The sequence below is a fragment of the Oncorhynchus clarkii genome, chromosome 15 (assembly GCF_045791955.1).
Source record: "Oncorhynchus clarkii lewisi isolate Uvic-CL-2024 chromosome 15, UVic_Ocla_1.0, whole genome shotgun sequence".
Lineage (NCBI taxonomy): Eukaryota > Metazoa > Chordata > Actinopteri > Salmoniformes > Salmonidae > Oncorhynchus > Oncorhynchus clarkii.
In genome coordinates, this window is record NC_092161.1 from 5,747,866 (window position 1) to 5,771,632 (window position 23,767).

At 48.5% G+C, this 23,767-nt stretch overlaps 1 protein-coding gene across 1 annotated transcript in view; it reads right to left on the reverse strand.

Annotated features, from left to right (window-relative positions):
- LOC139366658 (retinol dehydrogenase 10-A-like) overlaps positions 1-23,767 on the reverse strand; it is a 30,513-nt gene that overhangs the window by 152 nt on the left and 6,594 nt on the right. Inside the window, exons 3-6 of the mRNA XM_071104336.1 lie at positions 6,921-7,019; positions 4,013-4,158; positions 2,103-2,234; positions 1-1,443 (exon numbers count right to left, since the gene is read on the reverse strand). The exon at positions 1-1,443 is cut by the window's left edge and continues 152 nt beyond it. Of these exons, the coding sequence (XP_070960437.1) occupies positions 1,320-1,443; positions 2,103-2,234; positions 4,013-4,158; positions 6,921-7,019 (501 nt within the window). The 3' untranslated portion in view covers positions 1-1,319. The remainder of the gene's footprint in view (positions 1,444-2,102; positions 2,235-4,012; positions 4,159-6,920; positions 7,020-23,767) is intronic.

Sequence of the window (23,767 nt, forward strand, 5' to 3'; positions counted from 1 at the left end):
TCGGAAGATCTTCATATGATCTGAAGGAATTAAAATACATAAACGCAAGCTCTGATCGCTACAGCATGATTGGTTAGACTGAGCCGCAGGGGTTGCTGGGTAGTGTTTCCCCAAAATCCCCAGGTTGTCCAGAAATTCTGGTTGGAAGGGAGACAGGATTTCCTGTCCCCCCCCCCCCCCCAACATCTTGATTCTGGGAATCTTTTAACCAGAATTTTCTGAAAATTACCAGAAATATGCAACCCTAACATGTTGACCAGACTGCTTGCGCGCATGCTGATTTTGTCCACGTACACCTGACCAGTGAAAATATCAAAACAAAATCTGAAGCTATCTGAAACTATATTAATTTGTGGACAGGTCAAAAGCATTAAAAATGTATGTCAAATTTAGCTAGCTCGCTTTCTGTTGCTAGCTAATTTGTCCAGGGATATAAACATTGGGTTGTTATTTTACCTTAAATGCACAAGGTCCTCTACTCCTACAATTAATCCACAGATAAAAGGGTTTGTTTCTAGTAATCTCTCCTCCTTCAGGCTTCTTCCTCTGTGGAGTTTACATGGGCGGATGGCAACCAACTTTAAGGTGCATTACCACCACCAACTGGACTGGACTGTGTGCACCTCAGTTCATCTTTCAATCACCCATGTGGGTATATGCTCCTAACAACCAATGAGGAGATGGGAGAGGCGGGACTTGCAGTTCTAATTTCAGCACCTGGCTACCCAGACGCTCGCCGAGAAACGTGAGCTGTGTTGCTGCAATGATTGAACAACACGTACGTGTTTAAATTTATTTAGTCGGTCCTGGTGATGAAATGGCCATTTTTGAACCGTTTCTAACAGAGACTTGGCCGTGTAGAGAAAGGCAGTATTACAGTGCATGTCTACAAATAAAAGAGAAAGTGACAAGATTTTACTGTACAGTAACATACTGTATATTTCCACAAAGATACTAAATAGAGAGTTGGTGACTACATTACGTAAATAGTTAATACCTTTTTTTCATATGATTTAAAAAAAAAAAAAAAAAAACTATTGACACAGTATATAGATGGTTGGTTTCTTTAAACAAACCTTAGAAGAAGAAAAACATAAAAAAAATAAAAAGACAATATGAAAAAAACTAAGAGAAATAAAATCCTTTGTGTAGTACACAGCTGGCATCGTTTCAGAGGACCTTTGTATCTGCTCAATGCAAGTTCACCAGTCTAGATTCAGTCTTTTTAAATCCTCTTCCTCCTCCATGCACCCTCAGTGGTCTTATCCTTGTGCCTCTAGGGTTATGGGCCCCACCCCACCATGCGGCAACAGCGCCCCCTAGATGTCCCCCTTAGCCTCGTTGTTGTTCATCAGCTCCTTCCTCTGGGCAAGGAAGGGGTACATACACTTATCAGCACCGAGGAACCTGTACATACAAACGATGGCCTCGAAGGGCAGGAAGCTGTAGAGAGGAGAGAGAAAACAGAGGTCAGATACACACAGCTCTTCATTTAGAGACATGAATTCATTCACAACACACTGTAGAAAGGAGAGAGGAGAGGTATGTGGAAAGAGAAGAGAGGGATGTGGAAAGAGGGGAGAGGGATGTGGAAAGAGAGGAGAGGGATGTGGAAAGAGAGGAGAGGGATGTGGAAAGAGAGGATAGGGATGTGGAAAGAGAGGAGAGGCATGTGGAAAGAGAGGAGAGGGATGTGGAAAGGGAGGAGAGGGATGTGGAAAGAGAGGAGAGGGATGTGGAAAGAGAAGAGAGGGATGTGGAAGGAGAGGAGAGGGATGTGGAAAGAGAAGAGAGGGATGTGGAAAGAGAGGAGAGGGATGTGGAAAGAGAAGAGAGGGATGTGGAAAGAGAGGAGAGGTATGTGGAAAGAGAGGAGAGGTATGTGGAAAGAGAGGAGAGGTATGTGGAAAGAGAGGAGAGGGATGTGGAAAGAGAAGAGAGGGATGTGGAAAGAGAGGAGAGGGATGTGGAAAGAGAGGAGAGGGATGTGGAAAGAGAAGAGAGTAGAGTAGAGATGGCAACCACCCATTCATGCCAATAAAGCATGTATTTATTAATTGAATTGAGAGAGAGAAAGACAGAGGGAGAAAGACTGGACTGACCTTTTCATGAAGTTAACCATATATACTATGCGCGGGGTGCAGATCATAGCCTGATCGGTGAGAATGGCCCTCATAGACTGTGTTACACAGAACTCTGGCTTCAGGGGAGGCAGGAATGGCTCGATTTCTTTCCTGTACAGACAGGAAGTGGCATAACAGTTAGAGACAGCCAGAACGAGGGCAGAACACACACATAAACACAAGGGGAAAGTGCCCAGGGTGCTATTCAGCAACGTAGTGTTAGAGTCTGTACACAACAGACAACCAAGTCTGATCTTATCTAAACCATGTCTATCGATATCAACACCCAGTTCAGATACAGAAACCATTTTACTTCCACAGCGGGGGGGGGGAACCATTGTCACTAAAGAGGGGAACAATATTCACGGTACACCTGTCAGGGGAGGTAGAGAGGGTGTCCCTTGGTTTGGTAGAGCTCTAGGTTATGGCACTAGTCAACTCCGTAGAACAGTGCAGTACACTGAGTGTACAAAACATTAAGAACACCTTCCTAATATTGAGTTGCGCTCCCTTTTACCCCCCCCCCCCCCCCCCCTCCCCTCATAGATTTCACCTGGATTGACCTGGTCAGTCTGTGTCATGGAAAGATCAGGTGTTCCTAATGTTTTGTACACTCAGTGTATAGTACAATACAGTACAGTGCATTGCAGTACATCACTAGCCCATTGCATGTAGCCATGTGTGTATATTTGTACATAATCTTTCTAGTTAGCGAGTTATAGCTAATTTATAGTCGGCAATGGGGGGAAGTGATTGCTTCCTACAAGAGCACATAAACCTGTATATTTCCAGACATCTCTGAAAAGCCAGTCAGGTAACGGAGAGCTTTTGTTCTGTCTTAAAGGGGCAGTGTTGTATTTTAAGAGAGGTTTGAATAAGATAAGTAGCCAATAGGCAGAGGGTAATATAATTTGTCTGATTCTCCTGTAATAATGGTTTGGGAATAATTATGCATTTTATTTTGTAAAGTGGTTTCTTGCATTAAACAACACAACATTTTCAGTCGCCTCCTTGTCTAAAGGACAAGTGGATCAACAGGTTAATGTGCTTTTCAAAAGTCTGATGGAATGTAGCCCTCATTGAACACCACACATTGGCTGCTACTATTGGCTGGATGATATAAAAGCTATTTCCATGTTAAAATGTTATGGGTTTCGTTTAATTTAATAATTTAAATAATTAAATAATTATAGTTTAATTATTAACCTCCAACGTATATTTAAATAGCCATTTAAATGCTAAGTGATAAAGCTCTAAGAAAATGTTATTAATCACGTCATGATTAATTGATTTGAGAGGAATGACTAATTATTTGATTGATTGATTATTTGATTGATTGATTGATTATTTGATTGATTTATTATTTGATTGATTATTTGATTGATTTATTATTTGATTGATTATTTGATTGAATGATTGATTGATTGATTATTTGATTGATTGATTGATTGATTATTAGATTATTTGATTTATTATTTGATTGATTGATTGATTGATTGATTATTTGATTGATTATTTGATTGAATGATTTGGTTGATTGATTATTTGATTGAATGATTGATTGGTTGATTATTTGATTGATTATTTGGTTGATTGATTATTTGATTGATTGATTGATTGGTTGATTGGTTGATTGATTATTTGATTGAATGATTGATTGGTTGATTGGTTGATTGATTATTTGATTGAATGATTGATTGGTTGATTGGTTGATTGATTATTTGATTGATTGATTGATTATTTGATTGATTGATTGATTATTTGATTGATTATTTGATTGATTGATTGATTGGTTGATTGATTGATTGATTATTTGATTGATTATTTGATTGATTGATTGATTATTTGATTGATTATTTGATTGATTGATTGATTGATTGATGTCTCACCTTATCCTGCAGCCTTTGAACATGCCCGTGTCCACCAGGTAGGGACACACCAGCGTCATCTTAATGCCGTCCTTATCCGAAGCCTTGATCTCGTGGCTCAGCGACTCGTGGAAGCCGATGGCCCCGAACTTACTGGCACAGTAATCCTATAGGGGGTCATGAGAGGAAAAGGTGTCCCTGTTAGATCCTGTGTAGCTATCACACCGGAGTAAAGACACAGTCGTAGAATTACACTGGAATAGAATGGGCGTCGGGATTGGATTGGGTTATGGGCTGGGATTGGGTTGGGGATGGGTTGGGTTATGGGTTGGGATTGGGTTATGGGCTGGGATTGGGTTGGGTTATGGGTTGGGATTGGGTTATGGGCTGGGATTGGGTTATGGGCTGGGATTGGGTTATGGGCTGGGATTGGGTTGGGGATGGGTTGGGTTATGGGCTGGGATTGGGTTGGGGATGGGTTGGGTTATGGGCTGGGATTGGGTTATGGGCTGGGATTGGGTTGGGTTGGGTTGGGGATGGGTTGGGTTATGGGTTGGGATTGGGTTGGGGATGGGTTGGGTTATGGGCTGGGATTGGGTTATGGGCTGGGATTGGGTTGGGGATGGTTGGGTTATGGGCTGGGATTGGGTTATGGGCTGGGATTGGGTTGGGTTATGGGTTGGGATTCGATTGGGTTATGGGCTGGGATTGGGTTGGGATAGGGTTATGGGCTGGGATTGGGTTGGGGATGGGTTGGGTTATGGGTTGGGGTTGGATTGGGTAATGGGTTGGGATTGGGTCGGGGATGGGCTGGGATTGGGTTATGGGCTGGGATTGGGTTGGGGATGGGCTGGGATTGGATTGGGTTATGGGCTGGGATTGGGTTGGGTTGGGTAATGGGCTGGGATTGGGTTGGTTTGGGGTTGGATTGATTTATGGGGCGGGGAGGGTTTGATGGTTTGCCGCGGGCCTAATCTTCAAAAGCAGCTTGGGCAAACCCAGAGAGGATAAAGGAGATGAGACTGTGCCCACGTGACATGCCTGCCAAACTATGGTTCCTAAATGAATAGTCCCTCCTGCCTTAAAATCACATTCAATTTCTATGAAGTATTATAGGTTAAAACCATGACTGTGCTCCAGTCCCTTTGAAGAGAGACTTAATGGTTATGGATGAGTTCCCGCCTGTGCAACAACAGCTAGGAAAACAAAAGGCAATGGGGTAGCGGTGCCTAAAGACAGAATGAAAATGACACCACTCTGGAATGGAGAGAGGGAGTGAAAGGGAGTCCCGTGTGTTCTAGAATATTAAAGAAGCATTCTAGAAGGCTTCTCTGGAACACACAACAGAGAGTGACAGCTACAGCCACTCTTCTTATTGTCCCCGGGACAAATGACCACATCAAATCCTTTTAACACTGACTCAGATAACACACAAAAAGACACAGTGAGGGGCCTGGACGAAAGATGACCCCCCCCCCCCCCCCCCCCCACACACACACACAAAAAAAATGTGAAAACAAAGTCCCCTCCATTTAGAGTGAAATGGCTGTGATGTGAATACTGAGAGAGCTGCGATGGTTTCACAAAGAACCTGATGAAGATGTCTCCCTCCCACGGAGACATGTCAGCCTGTTCTTCACTCAGAGCCAAGGGCCCTATGGGCCCAGCCCCAGACCCCCCCAGCTGCAAACAGAAGGCCCCATAACAGGCCCCCCCAGCTACAGACAGAGGGGCCCATAAGAGACCCCCCCAGCTACAGACAGAGGGCCTTGTAACCCGTGAGAGGGCCCCGTAACAGGCGCCCACGCCCAGACCCCCCCAAGCTATAGACAGAGGGCGCCGTAACAGGCCCCCTAGACCCCCCCCCTACTATAGACAGAAGGCCCCGTAACAGGCGCCCACGCCCAGAACCCCCCGAACTACAGACAGAAGGCCCCGTAACAGGCCCCCCCAGACCCCCCCCCCCTACTATAGACAGAGGGCGCCGTAACAGGCCCCCAGACCCCCCCCCCCCTACTATAGACAGAGGGCCCCATAACAGGCCCCCAGACCCCCCCCCCCCTACTATAGACAGAGGGCCCCGTAACAGGCCCCCAGACCCCCCCTACTATAGACAGATGGCCCCATAACAGGCCCCCAGACCCCCCCCCCCCTACTATAGACAGAGGGCCCCGTAACAGGCCCCCAGACCCCCCCTACTATAGACAGAGGGCCCCGTAACAGGCCCCCAGACCCCCCCCCCTACTATAGACAGAGGGCCCCGTAACAGGCCCCCAGACCCCCCCTACTATAGACAGATGGCCCCATAACAGGCCCCCAGACCCCCCCCAAGCTATAGACAGAGGGCCCCGTAACAGGCCCCCAGACCCCCCCCCCCCTACTATAGACAGAGGGCGCCGTAACAGGCGCCGTAACAGGCCCCCTAGACCCCCCGAACTACAGACAGAGGGCCCCGTAACAGGCCCCCCAGACCCTCCCTACTATAGACAGAGGTCCCCGTAACAGGCCCCCAGACAACCCCCTACTATAGACAGAGGGTCCCGTAACAGGCCCCCTAAACCCCCCCCTACTATAGACAGAGGGCCCCGTAACAGCCCCCCCCCCCCCCCCTTACAATAGACAGAGGGCCCCCAAAGCTCATCTCTGTTCTTTAAATTTACAGAGTTGGGGGGAATAATATGAGAAAGGCGAATATCTGTCTCTGTGTCTCTGTCTCTGTGTCGCTGTCTCTGTGTCGCTGTCTCTGTGTCGCTGTCTCTGTGTCGCTGTCTCTGTGTCGCTGTCTCTGTGTCTCTGTCTCTGTGTCGCTGTCTCTGTGTCGCTGTCTCTGTGTCGCTGTCTCTGTGTCGCTGTCTCTGTGTGTACTACATAGTACTACTAACTAACCAACCGCAGAGAGAGAGTGTCTCATTCATGTGAAGTAACTCACCTCCACACCAGCTGTGCTGAATAGCCCCAGAGAGCTGGCAACCGTCACAATGTGGCCGTGGTTCAGCTCCAACATCTTGGGAAGGAATGCCTTGGTGGTCTATAGGAAAGAGAGAAGAGGGGGAAGGAGGGAAAAAAAGAGAGGAAGGTTAGTTTACTGGTGCAGTTTGTCTCTGCCAAAACCCTTTGATCCTCTTTCTGTTTCTCTCTCTCCCTCCCGCTCTCTCCCTCTCTCTGCATCACCATGGAGAAGAGAGGGAGACTTTTTGACAGACAAACAGAGGGAAAAACAGGAGAGAACGAGGGAGAGAGCACACCACAGAGAAGAGAGATGGTTTACTGTATGAGTCTGTTCTTTCCCACACAGATCCAGTACCCAGCGCTGTGCCCAGCTCTAAAGACCCGCTGACAGAACCAATCACAGGTCCCCGTTCACTCACCATGGACCACAATGCAATTCAACCGCTGTCCACCGACTGCCCTCTGTGCTGCCCAAGCAGAACAATACTCAAAGTGATAGGAGAGAGTGATAGGATAGAGAAAGTGATAGGAGAGAGAGAGAGAGAGAGAGAGAGAGAGAGAGAGAGAGAGGGAGAGGGAGAGAAAGAGAGAGAGGAAGAGAGAGAGATAGTGATAGGAGAGAGAAAGAGTGAGAAGTTGTGTATCCCAAATTGCACATTATTTCCTACATAGTGCCCTACTTTTGACAAGAGCCCTTTGGCCTTCCCTCTAATGGTTAACATAAAAATGTAAGAAGGATTAAGCTGATTCTAGATCTGTGCCTTACTGAAACTTCTATCTACCGGGATCGGTTAGAAACATAACACTGGGGGAGATTGAAGACCAACACTGGGGGAGATTGAAGACTAACACTGGGGGAGATTGAAGACCAACACTGAGGGAGATGGAAGACTAACAATGAGAGAGATGGAAGACTAACACTGGGGGAGATGGAAGACTAACACTGGGGGAGATTGAAGACTAACACTGAGGGAGAATGAAGACTAACACTGGGGGAGATTGAAGACTAACACTGGGGGAGATTGAAGACTAACACTAAGGGAGAATGAAGACTAACATGGAGAATGAAGACTAACACTGAGGGAGAATGAAGACTAACACTGGGGGAGATTGAAGACTAACACTGAGGGAGAATGAAGACTAACACTGAGGGAGAATGAAGACTAACATGGAGGGAGAATGAAGACTAGGGAGGGCCTAACAGTGCTAACTTCACTTAGACCTGAGGTGTTGGTGTCGAGGAGGAATAACAACAACAGAACAACTTTCTGCTTTGCTTTATCTTGGCCAGGTCGCAGTTGGAAATGAGAACTTGTTCTCAACTAGCCTACCTGGTTAAATAAAGGTGTTCTCAACTAGCCTACCTGGTTACATAAAGGTGTTCTCAACTAGCCTACCTGGTTACATAAAGGTGTTCTCAACTAGCCTACCTGGTTAAATAAAGGTGTTCTCAACTAGCCTACTTGGTTAAATAAAGGTGTTCTCAACTAGCCTACCTGGTTACATAAAGGTAAAATAAAATAAAAATAAGTAACGTGTTATGGTGTTAAATTGCATCTGCCCCATTTATAAATATATATATATATATGTTTTATTATCACATTAGGTGTTGTATTACAGAGTCAACCATAGTAGTACTTTGTTGGTTGAGGATTGGCCATACTGTAGAACTTGATGAAACAGAGAAGCCAAGAGATACACACAGAGTTCTAGATTATATCACTGAGTTCTAAACATACCCTGAAGGAGTTCAGTTCACAGAGCCAGAGAGAGCCAGAGCCAGAGAGAGCCAGGGAGAGCCAGGGAGAGACAGGGAGAGACAGGGAGAGACAGGGAGAGACAGGGAGAGACAGAGAGAGACAGAGAAAAGAGAGAGACAGAGAGAGCCAGAGAAAAGAGAGAGCCAGAGAGAGCCAGAGAGAGAGACAGAGAAAAGAGAGAGACAGAGAGAGTCAGAGAAAAAAGAGAGATGGCACCCTATGGCCTATATAGAGCACTACCCTCTGGACAAATGTAGTGCACTATATAGGGAATAGGGTGCCATAGGGCATTGGTCTAAAGTAGTGCACTATATAGGGAATAGGGTGCCATAGGGCTCTGGTCTAAAGTAGTGCACTATATAGGGAATAGGGCCCCATAGGACTCTGGTCTAAAGTAGTGCACTATATAGGGAATAGGGCCCCATAGGGCTCTGGACTAATGTAGTGCACTATATAGGGAATAGGGCGCCATAGGACTCTGGTCTAAAGTAGTGTACTATATAGGGAATAGGGTGCCATTTGGGACACAGTCACACTTTTATGGTACCGTGATCTCTCTGTGTCTGTCTGATAACCAGACTGGTGTAGATATCTCTCTGTGTCTGTCTGATAACCAGACTGGTGTAGATATCTCTCTGTGTCTGTCTGATAACCAGACTGATGTAGATATCTCTCTGTGTCTGTCTGATAACCAGACTGGTGTAGATATCTCTCTGTGTCTGTCTGATAACCAGACTGGTGTAGATATCTCTCTGTGTCTGTCTGATAACCAGACTGGTGTAGATATCTCTCTGTGTCTGTCTGATAACCAGACTGGTGTAGATATCTCTCTGTGTCTGTCTGATAACCAGACTGATGTAGATATCTCTCTGTGTCTGTCTGATAACCAGACTGGTGTAGATATCTCTCTGTGTCTGTCTGATAACCAGACTGGTGTAGATATCTCTCTGTGTCTGTCTGATAACCAGACTGGTGTAGATATCTCTCTGTGTCTGTCTGATAACCAGACTGGTGTAGATATCTCTCTGTGTCTGTCTGATAACCAGACTGGTGTAGATATCTCTCTGTGTCTGTCTGATAACCAGACTGGTGTAGATATCTCTCTGTGTCTGTCTGATAACCAGACTGGTGTAGATATCTCTCTGTGTCTGTCTGATAACCAGACTGGTGTAGATATCTCTCTGTGTCTGTCTGATAACCAGACTGGTGTAGATATCTCTCTGTGTCTGTCTGATAACCAGACTGGTGTAGATATCTCTCTGTGTCTGTCTGATAACCAGACTGGTGTAGATATCTCTCTGTGTCTGTCTGATAACCAGACTGGTGTAGATATCTCTCTGTGTCTGTCTGATAACCAGACTGGTGTAGATATCTCTCTGTGTCTGTCTGATAACCAGACTGGTGTAGATATCTCTCTGTGTCTGTCTGATAACCAGACTGGTGTAGATATCTCTCTGTGTCTGTCTGATAACCAGATTGGTGTAGATATCTCTCTGTGTCTGTCTGATAACCAGACTGGTGTAGATATCTCTCTGTGTCTGTCTGATAACCAGACTGGTGTAGATATCTCTCTGTGTCTGTCTGATAACCAGACTGGTGTAGATATCTCTCTGTGTCTGTCTGATAACCAGACTGGTGTAGATATCTCTCTGTGTCTGTCTGATAACCAGACTGGTGTAGATATCTCTCTGTGTCTGTCTGATAACCAGACTGGTGTAGATATCTCTTCTCTCTCTGTCTGTTATGTGTGAAGCTAGAAGGCGCATTAATCACTTCCAGACAATCTTCCTTTATGATCTACGGAGGAGGGGAATAGTGGGATTTAAAGAGCTGGCAGGCAGATCATGGTAATGTAAGGTGGTGTACTCTGTTCTGCAACAGTAAGCTAGGTAGATTACTGCAATAAGATCTGACGCAGAACCAAACATCACTTTTCCAGGACATTAAAATCTGAAATTGCTGCAATATTGAATTTATTGAGGGATGGGGCGTTGGGTGAGAGGAGGGGAAAAGAGCAGAGACAGGCTTCTCCGTGCCAAGATGGAGGTGGGTGTGTGGGGTTGTGTGTGCAAATGGAGCATTAGCAGAGATATGCCCGTACCTGGTCCAGTCAACTCACTCAACCCAGAACCCACTCCCACACTGCATCATTATGTACAGGGGGAAAGGAGGGAGGGAGGGAGGCTTGGTTTTGATTTGATCCAGCAGCACAATGACTGGGCCTGAAATCAGGGCAGGAAAACAATACATTTCTGTGAGGTCAGAGATTGAGGGAAGACAGAGTTTCTGTCTCTAGTTAGGTCACCTCCGCCTACATATAGCAAGCGAACAGGGACCACTCCGCTCTCTGCCCAAACCCCCAGGCCTCCCATGATTCCCTGCTTCTCGTGGCATCTCTGGCGTGTCGGCCGGTAACCTCTGGCGACCTCTCAGACACGAAACCTGTGAAAATCGACCAGGGGTTCATGTCTTACATCAGAACGGTCCGTAATTGGGCCTCAAGGATCCCAGTTCCGCTGAATTACACCCCCCCACCCACCCCCCCCAACGAAAGCCGCCCTGCCCCCACTGGCCCCCCGCCGGGATGTCCTGCCCGCTGCTTGCCTCTAATTGCTGCAAGAGAATCTGGCCCACACAAAGCTGCTCACAGCTGGGGTGTCAGAGAATATTACTGCCTGTGTCTGACCAACAGGAGCAGTATAATAATAATAAATATATATATAGAGAGAGAGAACTGACACTGACTGGAGGCCGGACAGAGAGAGAGAGAGAGAACTGACACTGACTGGAGGCCGGAGAGAGAGAGAGAGAGAGAACTGACACTGACTGGAGAGAGAGAGAGAACTGACACTGACTGGAGGCCGGAGAGAGAGAGAGAGAGAGAGAGAGAGAGAGAGAGAGAGAGAGAGAGAGAGAGAGAGAGAGAGAGAGAACTGACTGGAGAGAGAGAGAGAGAGAGAGAGAGAGAGAGAGAGAGAGAGAGAGAGAACTGATACTGACTGGAGGCTGGAGAGAGAGAGAGAACTGACACTGACTGGAGGCCGGAGAGAGAGAGAGAACTGACACTGACTGGAGAGAGAGAGAGAGAGAGAGAGAGAGAGAGAGAGAGAGAGAGAGAGAGAGAGAGAGAGAGAGAGAGAGAACTGACAGGGGAGAGAGAGAGAGAGAGAGAGAGAGAGAGAGAACTGATACTGACTGGAGGCTGGAGAGAGAGAGAGAGAGAGAACTGACACTGACTGGAGAGAGAGAGAGAGAGAACTGACACTGACTGGAGAGAGAGAGAGAGAGAGAGAACTGACACTGACTGGAGGCTGGAGAGAGAGAGAGAACTTAAACTGACCGGAGGCCGGAGATAGAGAGAGAGAGAACTGACACTGACCGGAGGCCGGAGATAGAGAGAGAGAGAACTGATACTGACTGGAGGCTGGAGAGAGAGAGAGAACTGACACTGACCGGAGGCCGGAGATAGAGAGAGAGAGAGAACTGACACTGACTGGAGGCCGGAGAGAGAGAGAGAACTGACACTGACTGGAGAGAGAGAGAGAGAGAGAGAGAGAGAGAGAGAGAGAGAGAACTGACACTGACTGGAGAGAGAGAGAGAGAACTGACACTGACTAGAGAGAGAGAGAGAGAGAACTGACACTGACTGGAGAGAGAGAGAGAGAGAGAGAGAACTGACACTGACTGGAGAGAGAGAGAGAGAGAACTGACACTGACTGGAGAGAGAGAGAGAGAGAGAGAACTGACACTGACTGGAGAGAGAGAGAGAGAACTGACACTGACTGGGGAGAGAGAGAGAGAGAGAGAGAGAGAGAGAGAGAGAGAGAGAGAGAGCGAGAGAGAGAGAGAGAGAGAACTGACACTGACTGGAGAGGGAGAGAGAGAGAGAGAGAGAGAACTGACACTGACTGGAGCGAGAGAGAGAGAGAGAGAGAGAGAGAGAGAGAGAGAGAGAGAGAGAACTGACTGGAGGTCGGAGAGAGAGAGAGAACTGACACTGACTGGAGGTCAGAGAGAGAGAGAAAACTGACACTGACTGGAGGCCGGAGAGAGAGAGAACTGACACTGACTGGAGAGAGAGAGAGAGAGAGAGAGAGAGAGAGAGAGAGAGAGAGAGAGAGAGAGAGAGAGAGAGAGAGAACTGATACTGACTGAGAGAGAGAGAGAGAGAGAGAGAGAGAGAGAGAGAGAGAGAGAGAGAGAGAGAGAGAGAGAGCTGACACTGACTGGAGGCCGGAGAGAGAGAGAGAAAACTGACACTGACTGGAGGCCGGAGAGAGAGAGAGAACTGACACTGACTGGAGGCCGGAGAGAGAGAGAGAACTTACACTGACTGGAGGCTGGAGAGAGAGAGAGAACTGACACTGACTGGAGAGAGAGAGAGAGAGAACTGACACTGACTGGAGAGAGAGAGAGAGAGAGAGAGAGAGAGAGAACTGACACTGACTGGAGGCCGGAGAGAGAGAGAACTGACACTGACTGGAGGCCGGAGAGAGAGAGAGAGAACTGACACTGACTGGAGGCTGGAGAGAGAGAGAGAGAGAGAACTGACACTGACTGGAGGCCTTGAGAGAGAGAGAGAGAGAACTGACACTGACTGGAGGCCGGAGAGAGAGAGAGAGAGAGAGAGAACTGACACTGACTGGAGGCCGGAGAGAGAGAGAGAGAGAGAACTGACACTGACTGGAGGCCTTGAGAGAGAGAGAGAGAACTGACACTGACTGGAGGCCGGAGAGAGAGAGAGAGAACTGACACTGACTGGAGGCCGGAGAGAGAGAGAGAGAGAACTGACACTGACTGGAGGCCGGAGAGAGAGAGAGAGAACTGACACTGACTGGAGGCCGGAGAGAGAGAGAGAGAACTGACACTGACTGGAGGCTGGAGAGAGAGAGAGAGAACTGACACTGACTGGAGGCCGGAGAGAGAGAGAGAGAGAGAACTGACACTGACTGGAAGCCGGAGAGAGAGAGAGAGAGAGAGAGAGAACTGACACTGACTGGAGGCCGGAGAGAGAGAGAGAGAGAGAGAGAGAGAGAGAGAGAGAGAGAGAGAGAGAGAGAGAGAACTGACACTGACTGGAGGCCGGAGAGAGAGAACTGACACTGACTGGAGGCCGGAGAGAGAGAGAGAACTGACACTGACTGGAGAGAGAGAGAGGGAGAGAGGGTGAGAGAGAGAGAGAGAGAGAGAGAGAGAGAGAGAGAGAGAGAGAGAGAGAGGGAGAGAGAGAGTGGGAGAGGGGAGAGAGAGAGAGAGAGAGAGAGGGAGAGAGAGAGAGTGGGAGAGTGGGAGAGAGGGAGAGAGAGAGAACTGACACTGACTGGAGGCCGGAGAGAGAGAACTGACACTGACTGGAGGCCGGAGAGAGAGAGAGAACTGACACTGACTGGAGAGAGAGAGAGGGAGAGAGGGTGAGAGAGAGAGAGAGAGAGAGAGAGAGAGAGAGAGAGAGAGAGAGAGACAGACCGAGAGAGAAAGTGGGAGAGAGAAAGAGGCAGAGAGAGAGAGAAAGAGAGGTCCACAACAACATTTTCTGTTTTGATTGCTGTATTGATTGAGGCTAGAGTAAGTGGAGGGTGTGTGTCGTCATAGCGACAGAAGGGAATTGTTGTGTTGGAGAGAGACTCAGTCAGGTGTATTGATTGAGGCTAGAGTAAGTGGAGGGTGTGTGTCGTCATAGCGACAGAAGGGAATCGTTGTGGTGGAGAGAGACTCAGTCAGGTGTGTGATTGTAAATGATCGAAAGGTTAATCCTTTCATTTGCAACAAAGCAAAAACACTTGATGCATAGAAAACATTCTAGTACTGAACTCAAACATCCATACTATTCTGAAATCTCTTTCCTCTGAGACCTCAAGACTACCTTCCTTCTGGTTTACACACACACACACACACACACACACACACACACACACACACAGGCCATCAAGGGCAACAGTGGTCAGACATTTCCCAGACTCATTAAAGAGAAAGACTTGGTTGTGACACAGACACCCTCTCCTCTGTCACACAGACACCCTCTACTCTGTCACACAGACACCCTCTCCTCTGTCACACAGACACCCTCTACTCTGTCACACAGACACCCTCTCCTCTGTCACACAGACACCCCCTACTCTGTCACACAGACACCCTCTCCTCTGTCACACAGACACCCTCTCCTCTGTCACACAGACACCCCCCTCCTCTGTCACACAGACACCCTCTCCTCTGTCACACAGACACCCTCTCCTCTGTCACACAGACACCCCCCTCCTCTGTCACACAGACACCCTCTCCTCTGTCACACAGACACCCCCCTCCTCTGTCACACAGACACCCTCTCCTCTGTCACACAGACACCCCCCTCCTCTGTCACACAGACACCCCCCTACTCTGTCACACAGACACCCTCTCCTCTGTCACACAGACACCCCCCTACTCTGTCACACAGACACCCTCTCCTCTGTCACACAGACACCCTCTCCTCTGTCACACAGACACCCTCTCCTCTGTCACACAGACACCCCCCTCCTCTGTCACACAGACACCCTCTCCTCTGTCACACAGACACCCCCCTCCTCTGTCACACAGACACCCCCCTACTCTGTCACACAGACACCCTCTCCTCTGTCACACAGACACCCTCTCCTCTGTCACACAGACACCCCCCTCCTCTGTCACACAGACACCCTCTCCTCTGTCACACAGACACCCTCTTCTCTGTCACACAGACACCCCCCTACTCTGTCACACAGACACCCTCTTCTCTGTCACACAGACACCCCCCTACTCTGTCACACAGACACTTTCTCCTCTGTCACACAGACACCCCCCTCCTCTGTCACACAGACACCCCCCTACTCTGTCACACAGACACCCTCTCCTCTGTCACACAGACACCCCCCTCCTCTGTCACACAGACACCCTCTCCTCTGTCACACAGACACCCTCTACTCTGTCACACAGACACCCTCTCCTCTGTCACACAGACACCCTCTCCTCTGTCACACAGACACCCTCTCCTCTGTCACACAGACACCCCCCTACTCTGTCACACAGACACCCTCTTCTCTGTCACACAGACACCCCCCTACTCTGTCACACAGACACCCTCTCCTCTGTCACACAGACACCCTCTCCTCTGTCACACAGACACCCCCCTCCTCTGTCACACAGACACCCCCCTACTCTGTCACACAGACACCCTCTCCTCTGTCACACAGACACCCCCCTACTCTGTCACACAGACACCCTCTCCTCTGTCACACAGACACCCTCTCCTCTGTCACACAGACACCCCCCTCCTCTGTCACACAGACACCCTCTACTCTGTCACACAGACACCCTCTCCTCTGTCACACAGACACCCTCTACTCTGTCACACAGACACCCTCTACTCTGTCACACAGACACCCTCAACTCTGTCACACAGACACCCTCTACTCTGTCACACAGATACCCTCTACTCTGTCACACGCAGACTCGCACACACACAATACCCTAATCGCTAACTCCCTCCAACCACATCCAGCCAGCCCAGCCAGCCCAGACTAGCCCAGTCCAGTCTAGTCCAGCCCAGCCCAGCTCAGCCCAGTCCAGACTAGCCCAGTCCAGCCAGCCCAGCTCAGCCCAATCCAGCCTAGCCAGCCCAGCTCAGCCCAGACTAGCCCAGTCCAGCCCAGCTCAGCCCAGTCCAGCCCAGTCCAGCCTAGCCCAGCCCAGACTAGCCCAGCCCAGACTAGCCCAATCCAGCCAGCCTACAGGTGCACTGAGTCCAAGGGGGGCTCATATAAAACCAGTCAAGTACGACCCTTCTGCCTGGCTGCCTCCTTTCTCTGGGCCGGGCAGGAATGCAGGGAGGGGAACTTATCTCCTGTCGCTTGGCATCACGTCAAGCCCAAGATCCGCAGACAAGAAACCAATTGTCACATAAGTGGGTCAGACAGCAACTCACCATGACCCTTTCGTCTAATCTAGCCTGTAGGGAGTGACGGGACAGGAAGTGACGGGACAGGAAGTGACGGGACAGGAAGTGACGGCCTTCCTTCTTTTCCTCTTTCTCTCTCTCTCTCTCTCTCTCGCTTTTCTTGCCACCCTCCAGATGAGCTTCCACTACATGAGCACTGTGAGATCGAGGGACACTGCATCTCTCTCCTGTTGAATACCCTGATCCATGGTTATCTCCACTACTTAAAACCACAATTCAGAAGAGGGACTCTGTAAATGCCTCTGGATAAGAGCATCTGTTAAATTCCATTAAATTGTAAACTGTGAATGAGTCACGGCTGAAACCACTGTACCTCCTCTCTGTACACCAGACAGAACTTTCCATGTCCATTAATCTGATGCTCTCTACACAACCAGGCCAATACCGGGCTCATCAGGACAGCTGACTGATCCGAATCCATTAGTTTCCACATTCGACTCTCAGCTGTGCGACACACGTCGTCCATTCGGGCACCAGGCGTGTCCGTATATAGCCCCTCCTCTTCCTCAAACGCAAGAGTAAAGGGAAGTGGCGTCTGATCCGTGACGCGGGACCAGCTGGGCGGGGTGGTTCCCATACAGCTGCATCCATGCTGGGCCGGGCCGGGCCCTCTGAATCAGGCCTTGGGACCATCAGGGACCAATCAGAGACCCATGATGGAGACAGGGGAGGGCCCTCTGAATCAGGCCTTGGGACCATCAGGGACCCATGCTGGGCCGGGCTGGGACCTCTGAATCAGGCCTTGGGACCATCAGGGACCAATCAGGGACCCATGATGGAGACGGGGGAGGGCACTATATGTATGTATGTATGTCTGTGTGTGTGTGTGTTGCCTGGCAGAATCATGCTTAGATAACCACCTACTTCCTGCTCACATCTCCATCGTGGCTCCATTCAAACCGTGCTATCCAAAAACACGTGCACCACACACACACTCTCCATCTCTCTCAGCCCCCCTCTCTCCTCCTCCCATCTGGACTCTGCCCTTCCCGTCTCTCCCTTCGTCGTGTTTCCACACTCGTTGGACCATTTCAGATGGAGTCAGTGCAGTGAACCCACTGCCAGGTCACGTTGGAGCAGAGAGGAGGAGGGGAAGAGAGGAGGAGAAGAAAGGGGAGGGGAGGAAGAGAGGAGGAGAAGAAGAGAAGGGAGGGGAGGAAGAGAGGAGGAGAAGAAGAGAAGGGAGGGGAGGAAACGTCTGGTGTTGCTGGAGAGGCCAGAGAGGGAAGGGGAACACTTCAAACTTCACTGTAAAAGGTCCAGACTCGTAGACGCGATAGTCTGGCCTCCCAATGGTATGCGGCTCTGAGATCACCATCCGTGGGGGGGAGCTCAGCCCGAACGTGCACCTCCCCAAAATTCCCAACCACCCCCCCTGCTCCGCGTACGCATCCTCTACTCATTTGAATGTGTTGACAGTTGGAGAAATTAGTTGAGCCGTGCTGAGAATTAGAAAAGGTATGAAAATCAACGGTCCCAAGAATCTGCTGCACGTACGAGTACACGTTGTGGACTCTGATAGACATTTTAGAGGAGGAAAGGAGGAGGGAGTTTATGATAATTATCTGTAACTGTTACCCTGGGTAACAGCCGAGCTGCTGCCAGCCTGCAGGATAGTCATTGGGTTACGGGATAGTCATTGGTTACGGGATAGTTGTTGGTTATGGGATAGTCGTTGGTTACGGGACAGTCGTTGGTTACGGGACAGTCGTTGGTTACGGGACAGTCGTTGGTTACGGGACAGTCGTTGGTTACGGGACAGTCGTTGGTTACGGGACAGTCGTTGGTTACGGGATAGTCGTTGGTTACGGGATAGTCGTTGGTTACGGGATAGTCGTTGGTTACGGGATAGTCGTTGGTTACGGGATAGTTGTTGGTTACAGGATAGTCGTTGATTATGGGATACGGGATAGTCGTTGGTTACGGGATAGTCATTGGTTACAGGATAGTTGTTGGTTACGGGATAAGTCGTTGATTATGGGATTAGGGATAGTTGTTGGTTACGGGATAGTTGTTGGTTACGGGATAAGTCGTTGATTATGGGATACGGGATAGTCGTTGGTTACGGGATAGTCATTGGTTACAGGATAGTTGTTGGTTACGGGATAAGTCGTTGATTATGGGATACGGGATAGTTGTTGGTTATGGGATAGTTGTTGGTTATGGGAGTCGTTGGTTACGGGATAGTCGTTGGTTACGGGATAAGTCGTTGATTATGGGATACGGGATAGTTGTTGGTTACGGGATAGTTGTTGGTTACGGGATAAGTCGTTGATTATGGGATACGGGATAGTCGTTGGTTACGGGATAGTTGTTGGTTACGGGATAAGTCGTTGATTATGGGATACGGGATAGTCATTGGTTACAGGATAGTCGTTGGTTACGGGATAGTCGTTGGTTACGGGATAGTCATTGGTTACGGGATAGTCGTTGGTTACAGGATAGTCATTGGTTACAGGATAGTCATTGGTTACAGGATAGTCGTTGGTTACGGGATAGTCATTGGTTACGGGATAGTCATTGGTTACGGGATAGTCATTGGTTACGGGATAGTCATTGGAATAATAATCTGTAAATGCTAGACATACAAAGAAAACCGAATTAAGGTTTATGGAGGATTAAAAAATATAATATATATTCTTACTTTTCCCTCATTAAAAATGAACCTCAAACAGACATGGAGGAGAAATGTGCTTTAGGCTGTTTATGTCCAAACAGAGAGATGACAGGCTTGAGAAAGCAGCAGAGCTGGGAAGGAACCACCTCCCTCCCTTCCTGTATAAACTAAAACAGAAGAACAGGACCACTCTCTCCCCCTGATTTTAATCCCTTCTTTTGGCAAACACTGTGTGGAGGAAATAAAAATGTCCTGTTTAGTAATACCCACAAAAGCTGTTTTAAAGCTTTAAAAAGCACCATATCCCCTAAACTTGTTTGAATGTCCTAATCAATTAAATATATATAAGACTAGCATTAAATCCCATTTGTGGTTAGTTGTTGAGTCATACTATGGAACTGTAGTTGTGTACGACCTGCTATGGCCTACCGGCACAACACATATCAAAGCTCTGTGTGATAGGACCATCTGCATGTAGTGAGCTACGACACCGGCTTGCATGTGTTTGTGTAAGAGCAAAGAGGAAGTCCCAAGTGGCACCCTATTCCCTACATAGTGCACTACTTTTAGCCAGAGCCCTACGTGGGCATACATTACCATATTATTAGCTAAGGCAACAACAAACAAAAACAAAAAAATCCCAAAACCGCAGCAAACTCTGGTGTCTTTAATGGACCACAATCCTCCATTCTGACATGCTGGTCTGTCCCCATTCATTAGAACCTGCTTTCATCTACCCACACTTCCCTCCCTCCCTCCGTCCCCTCCCTGCCTCCCTCTGTCCCCTCCCTGCCTCCCTCTCTCCGTCCCCTCCCTGCCTCCGTCCCCTCCCTGCCTCCGTCCCCTCCCTGCCTCCCTCTCTCCGTCCCCTCCCTCTCACCCTCTCTCCGTCCCCTCCCTCTCTCCGTCCCCTCCCTGCCTCCGTCCCCTCCCTGCCTCCCTCCGTCCGTCCCTTCGCAAAGAACAAGACAGAAAAAAAAAATCAGGAGCAGCCCTAATGAGAATCCAAACTACTGCTGTATCACTGACTAAGGGGGTGTTCCAAATGGCTCCCTATTACAAAATATAGCGCACTATTTTAAACTACTCCTAAGGGAACTGGGGACCGTTAAAAATCTATTACAGATAGGAAATAGGCTGCAATTAATAAATCCTACACGGTCGAGGGAATCGTCACTAAGTCGAGGGAATCTTCGCTAAGTCGCGGGAATCTTCACTAAGTCGAGGGAATCTTCACTAAGTCGAGGGAATCTTCGCTAAGTCGAGGGAATCTTCACTAAGTCGAGGGAATCTTCGCTAAGTCGAGGGAATCTTCACTAAGTCGAGGGAATCTTCGCTAAGTCGAGGGAATCTTCACTAAGTCGAGGGAATCTTTACTAACTTAATAGATCAGTCATATATAACCTGTCTCCTACACGGCCCATTGAACTGACAAGAGATTGCGCAAGCTCATTTTCAAGAATCAATTCACAGCTTCTCCACTCAAATCCCTGAGAATGAAACAGACAGCCTCTCCACTCAAATCCCTCAGAATGAAACAGAAAGCCTCTCCACTCAAATCCCTGAGAATGAAACAGAAAGCCTCTCCACTCAAATCCCTGAGAATGAAACAGACAGCTTCTCCACTCAAATCCCTGCGGCATCAGAGAACAGCAAACAAACACCCACTCTGATCAATCAACGCATCATTCATCACCACCACATGTAAACAAGCACTAAGAAATATAAACAAACACTAAGAAATATGTCCGATTGTAAAGCAACCTGTATTATAAAAATCCCCCTGGTTCTTCAGAGCTAGTCGGCTCTCACTGCAGGTTTCTAAACAAAGTGCCCCCCCCACCCCATCACAACTGCCTCACCACAGGGGGGGGGGGGGGGGGGGGTAAATCTCCTGAACAATGCTCTAAGCAGCCCTCAGAATGGACTCGTTTACTAACACACACCCCCCCAGACAGGATGTGCACTTTCAATGGGCTTTTAATTAACTACTCTGGCCAAGCAGATTGAGTCTGTCTGTCTGTCTGTCTGACTGTCTGCCTGCCTGTCTGTCTGTCTGTCTGCCTGCCTGCCTGTCTGTCTGTCTGCCTGTCTGTCTGTCGGCAAGTAAGAAAGGGGTAAAACAAATAGAGAACACAAACCTGTCCCAAATGATACGTTATTCCCTATATAGTGCACCACTGATGACCAGGGCCCTATAGAACCCTATTCCCTATATAGTGCATTACTGTTGACCAGGGCCCTATGGCACCCTATTCCCTATATAGTGCATTACTGTTGATCAGGGCCCTATAGCACCCTATTCCCTATATAGTGCACTACTGTTGACCAGGGCCCTATGGCACCATATTCCCTATATAGTGCATTACTGTTGATCAGGGCCCTATAGCACCCTATTCCCTATATAGTGCACTACTGTTGACCAGGGCCCTATGGCACCCTATTCCCTATATAGTGCACTACTGTTGACCAGGGCCCTATGGCACCCTATTCCCTATATAGTGCACTACTGTTGACCAGAGCCCATAGTGCACAATGTAGGGAATAGAGAGCCATTTGGGATGCAAACCCAGTCCCCCTCTCTCTCGCTGTGTGTCATGGCGGAAGTGGGGGATATGTTAGTGGGCTCAGGGCAGTGCAGAGGGGATTGACATACCAATGGGATCATCAGTCTCTGTCTGCCTCCCAAATGGCACTCTATTCCCTATGCAGTGCACTACTTTTGACCCAGACCCACAGGGAATAGGGTGCCATTTGGGAGGAAACGTATCTTTGCCTGCCTGCCTGCCAAACAGCTGGCTTCAGTTGTTACAACATTCAACCCAGCACACCCCTCTCTCATTCTGAGGCTGGTAGGAGAGGAGAGGAGAGGAGAGGAGAGGAGAGGAGAGGAGAGGAGAGGAGAGGAGAGGAGAGGAGAGGAGAGGAGAGGAGAGGAGAGGAGAGGAACGTATGTTGACTGGATGAGACTACAGATGCAGCCAGGGAAACTATTTATGGTCAGCATTTACTTTCCAGACACAGAGAAAGACACACATACAGACATGCACACACACACACAGACATGCACACACAACCAAAATAAACCATAGTTTGGCACACACATAGAGTAGGATGAGAGAGAGAGAGACAGAGAGCGAGAGAGAGACAGACAGAGACAGAGACAGACAGAGAGAGACAGAGACAGAGAGAGACAGACAGAGAGAGACAGAGACAGAGAGACCGAGAGACCAGGCCATTCAGCAATGATGTGTTAAGATGTGCTGCTGAGAGAGCAGATACTGTAGGATACAGTAAACACAGGACCAGTATCAGGATGGACAGTAAACACCCGACCAGTATCAGGATGGACAGTAAACACCAGACCAGTATCAGGATGGACAGTAAACACCCGACCAGTATCAGGATGGACAGTAAACACCAGACCAGTATCAGGATGGACAGTAAACACCGGACCAGTATCAGGATGGACAGTAAACACCAGACCAGTATCAGGATGGACAGTAAACACCAGACCAGTATCAGGATGGACTGTAAACACCAGACCAGTATCAGGATGGACTGTAAACACCAGACCAGTATCAGGATGGACAGTAAACACCAGACCAGTATCAGGATGGACAGTAAACACCAGACCAGTATCAGGATGGAGAGTAAACACCAGACCAGTATCAGGATGGAGAGTAAACACCAGACCAGTATCAGAATGGAGAGTAAACACCAGACCAGTATCAGTATGGAGAGTAAACACCAGACCAGTATCAGGATGGAGAGTAAACACCAAACCAGTATCAGGATGGAGAGTAAACACCAGACCAGTATCAGGATGGAGAGTAAACACCAGACCAGTATCAGGATGGACAGTAAACACCAGACCAGTATCAGGATGGACTGTAAACACCAGACCAGTATCAGGTTGGACAGTAAACACTAGACCAGTATCAGGATGGACAGTAAACACCAGACCTGTATCAGGATGGACAGTAAACACCAGACCAGTATCAGGATGAGCTATAAACACCAGACCAGTATCGGGATGAGCTGTAAACACCAGACCAGTATCAGGATGAGCTGTAAACACCAGACCAGTATCAGGATGAGCTATAAACACCAGACCAGTATCAGGATGAACTGTAAACACCAGACCAGTATCAGGATGGACAGTAAACACCAGACCAGTATCAGGATGGACAGTAAACACCAGACCAGTATCAGGATGGACAGTAAACACCAGACCAGTATCAGGAGGTGATGTAAACACCAGACCAGTATCAGGATGAGCTGTAAACACCAGACCAGTATCAGGATGGACAGTAAACACCAGACCAGTATCAGGATGAGCTGTAAACACCAGACCAGTATCAGGATGAGCTATAAACACCAGACCAGTATCAGGATGAACTGTAAACACCAGACCAGTATCAGGATGGACAGTAAACACCAGACCAGTATCAGGATGGACAGTAAACACCAGACCAGTA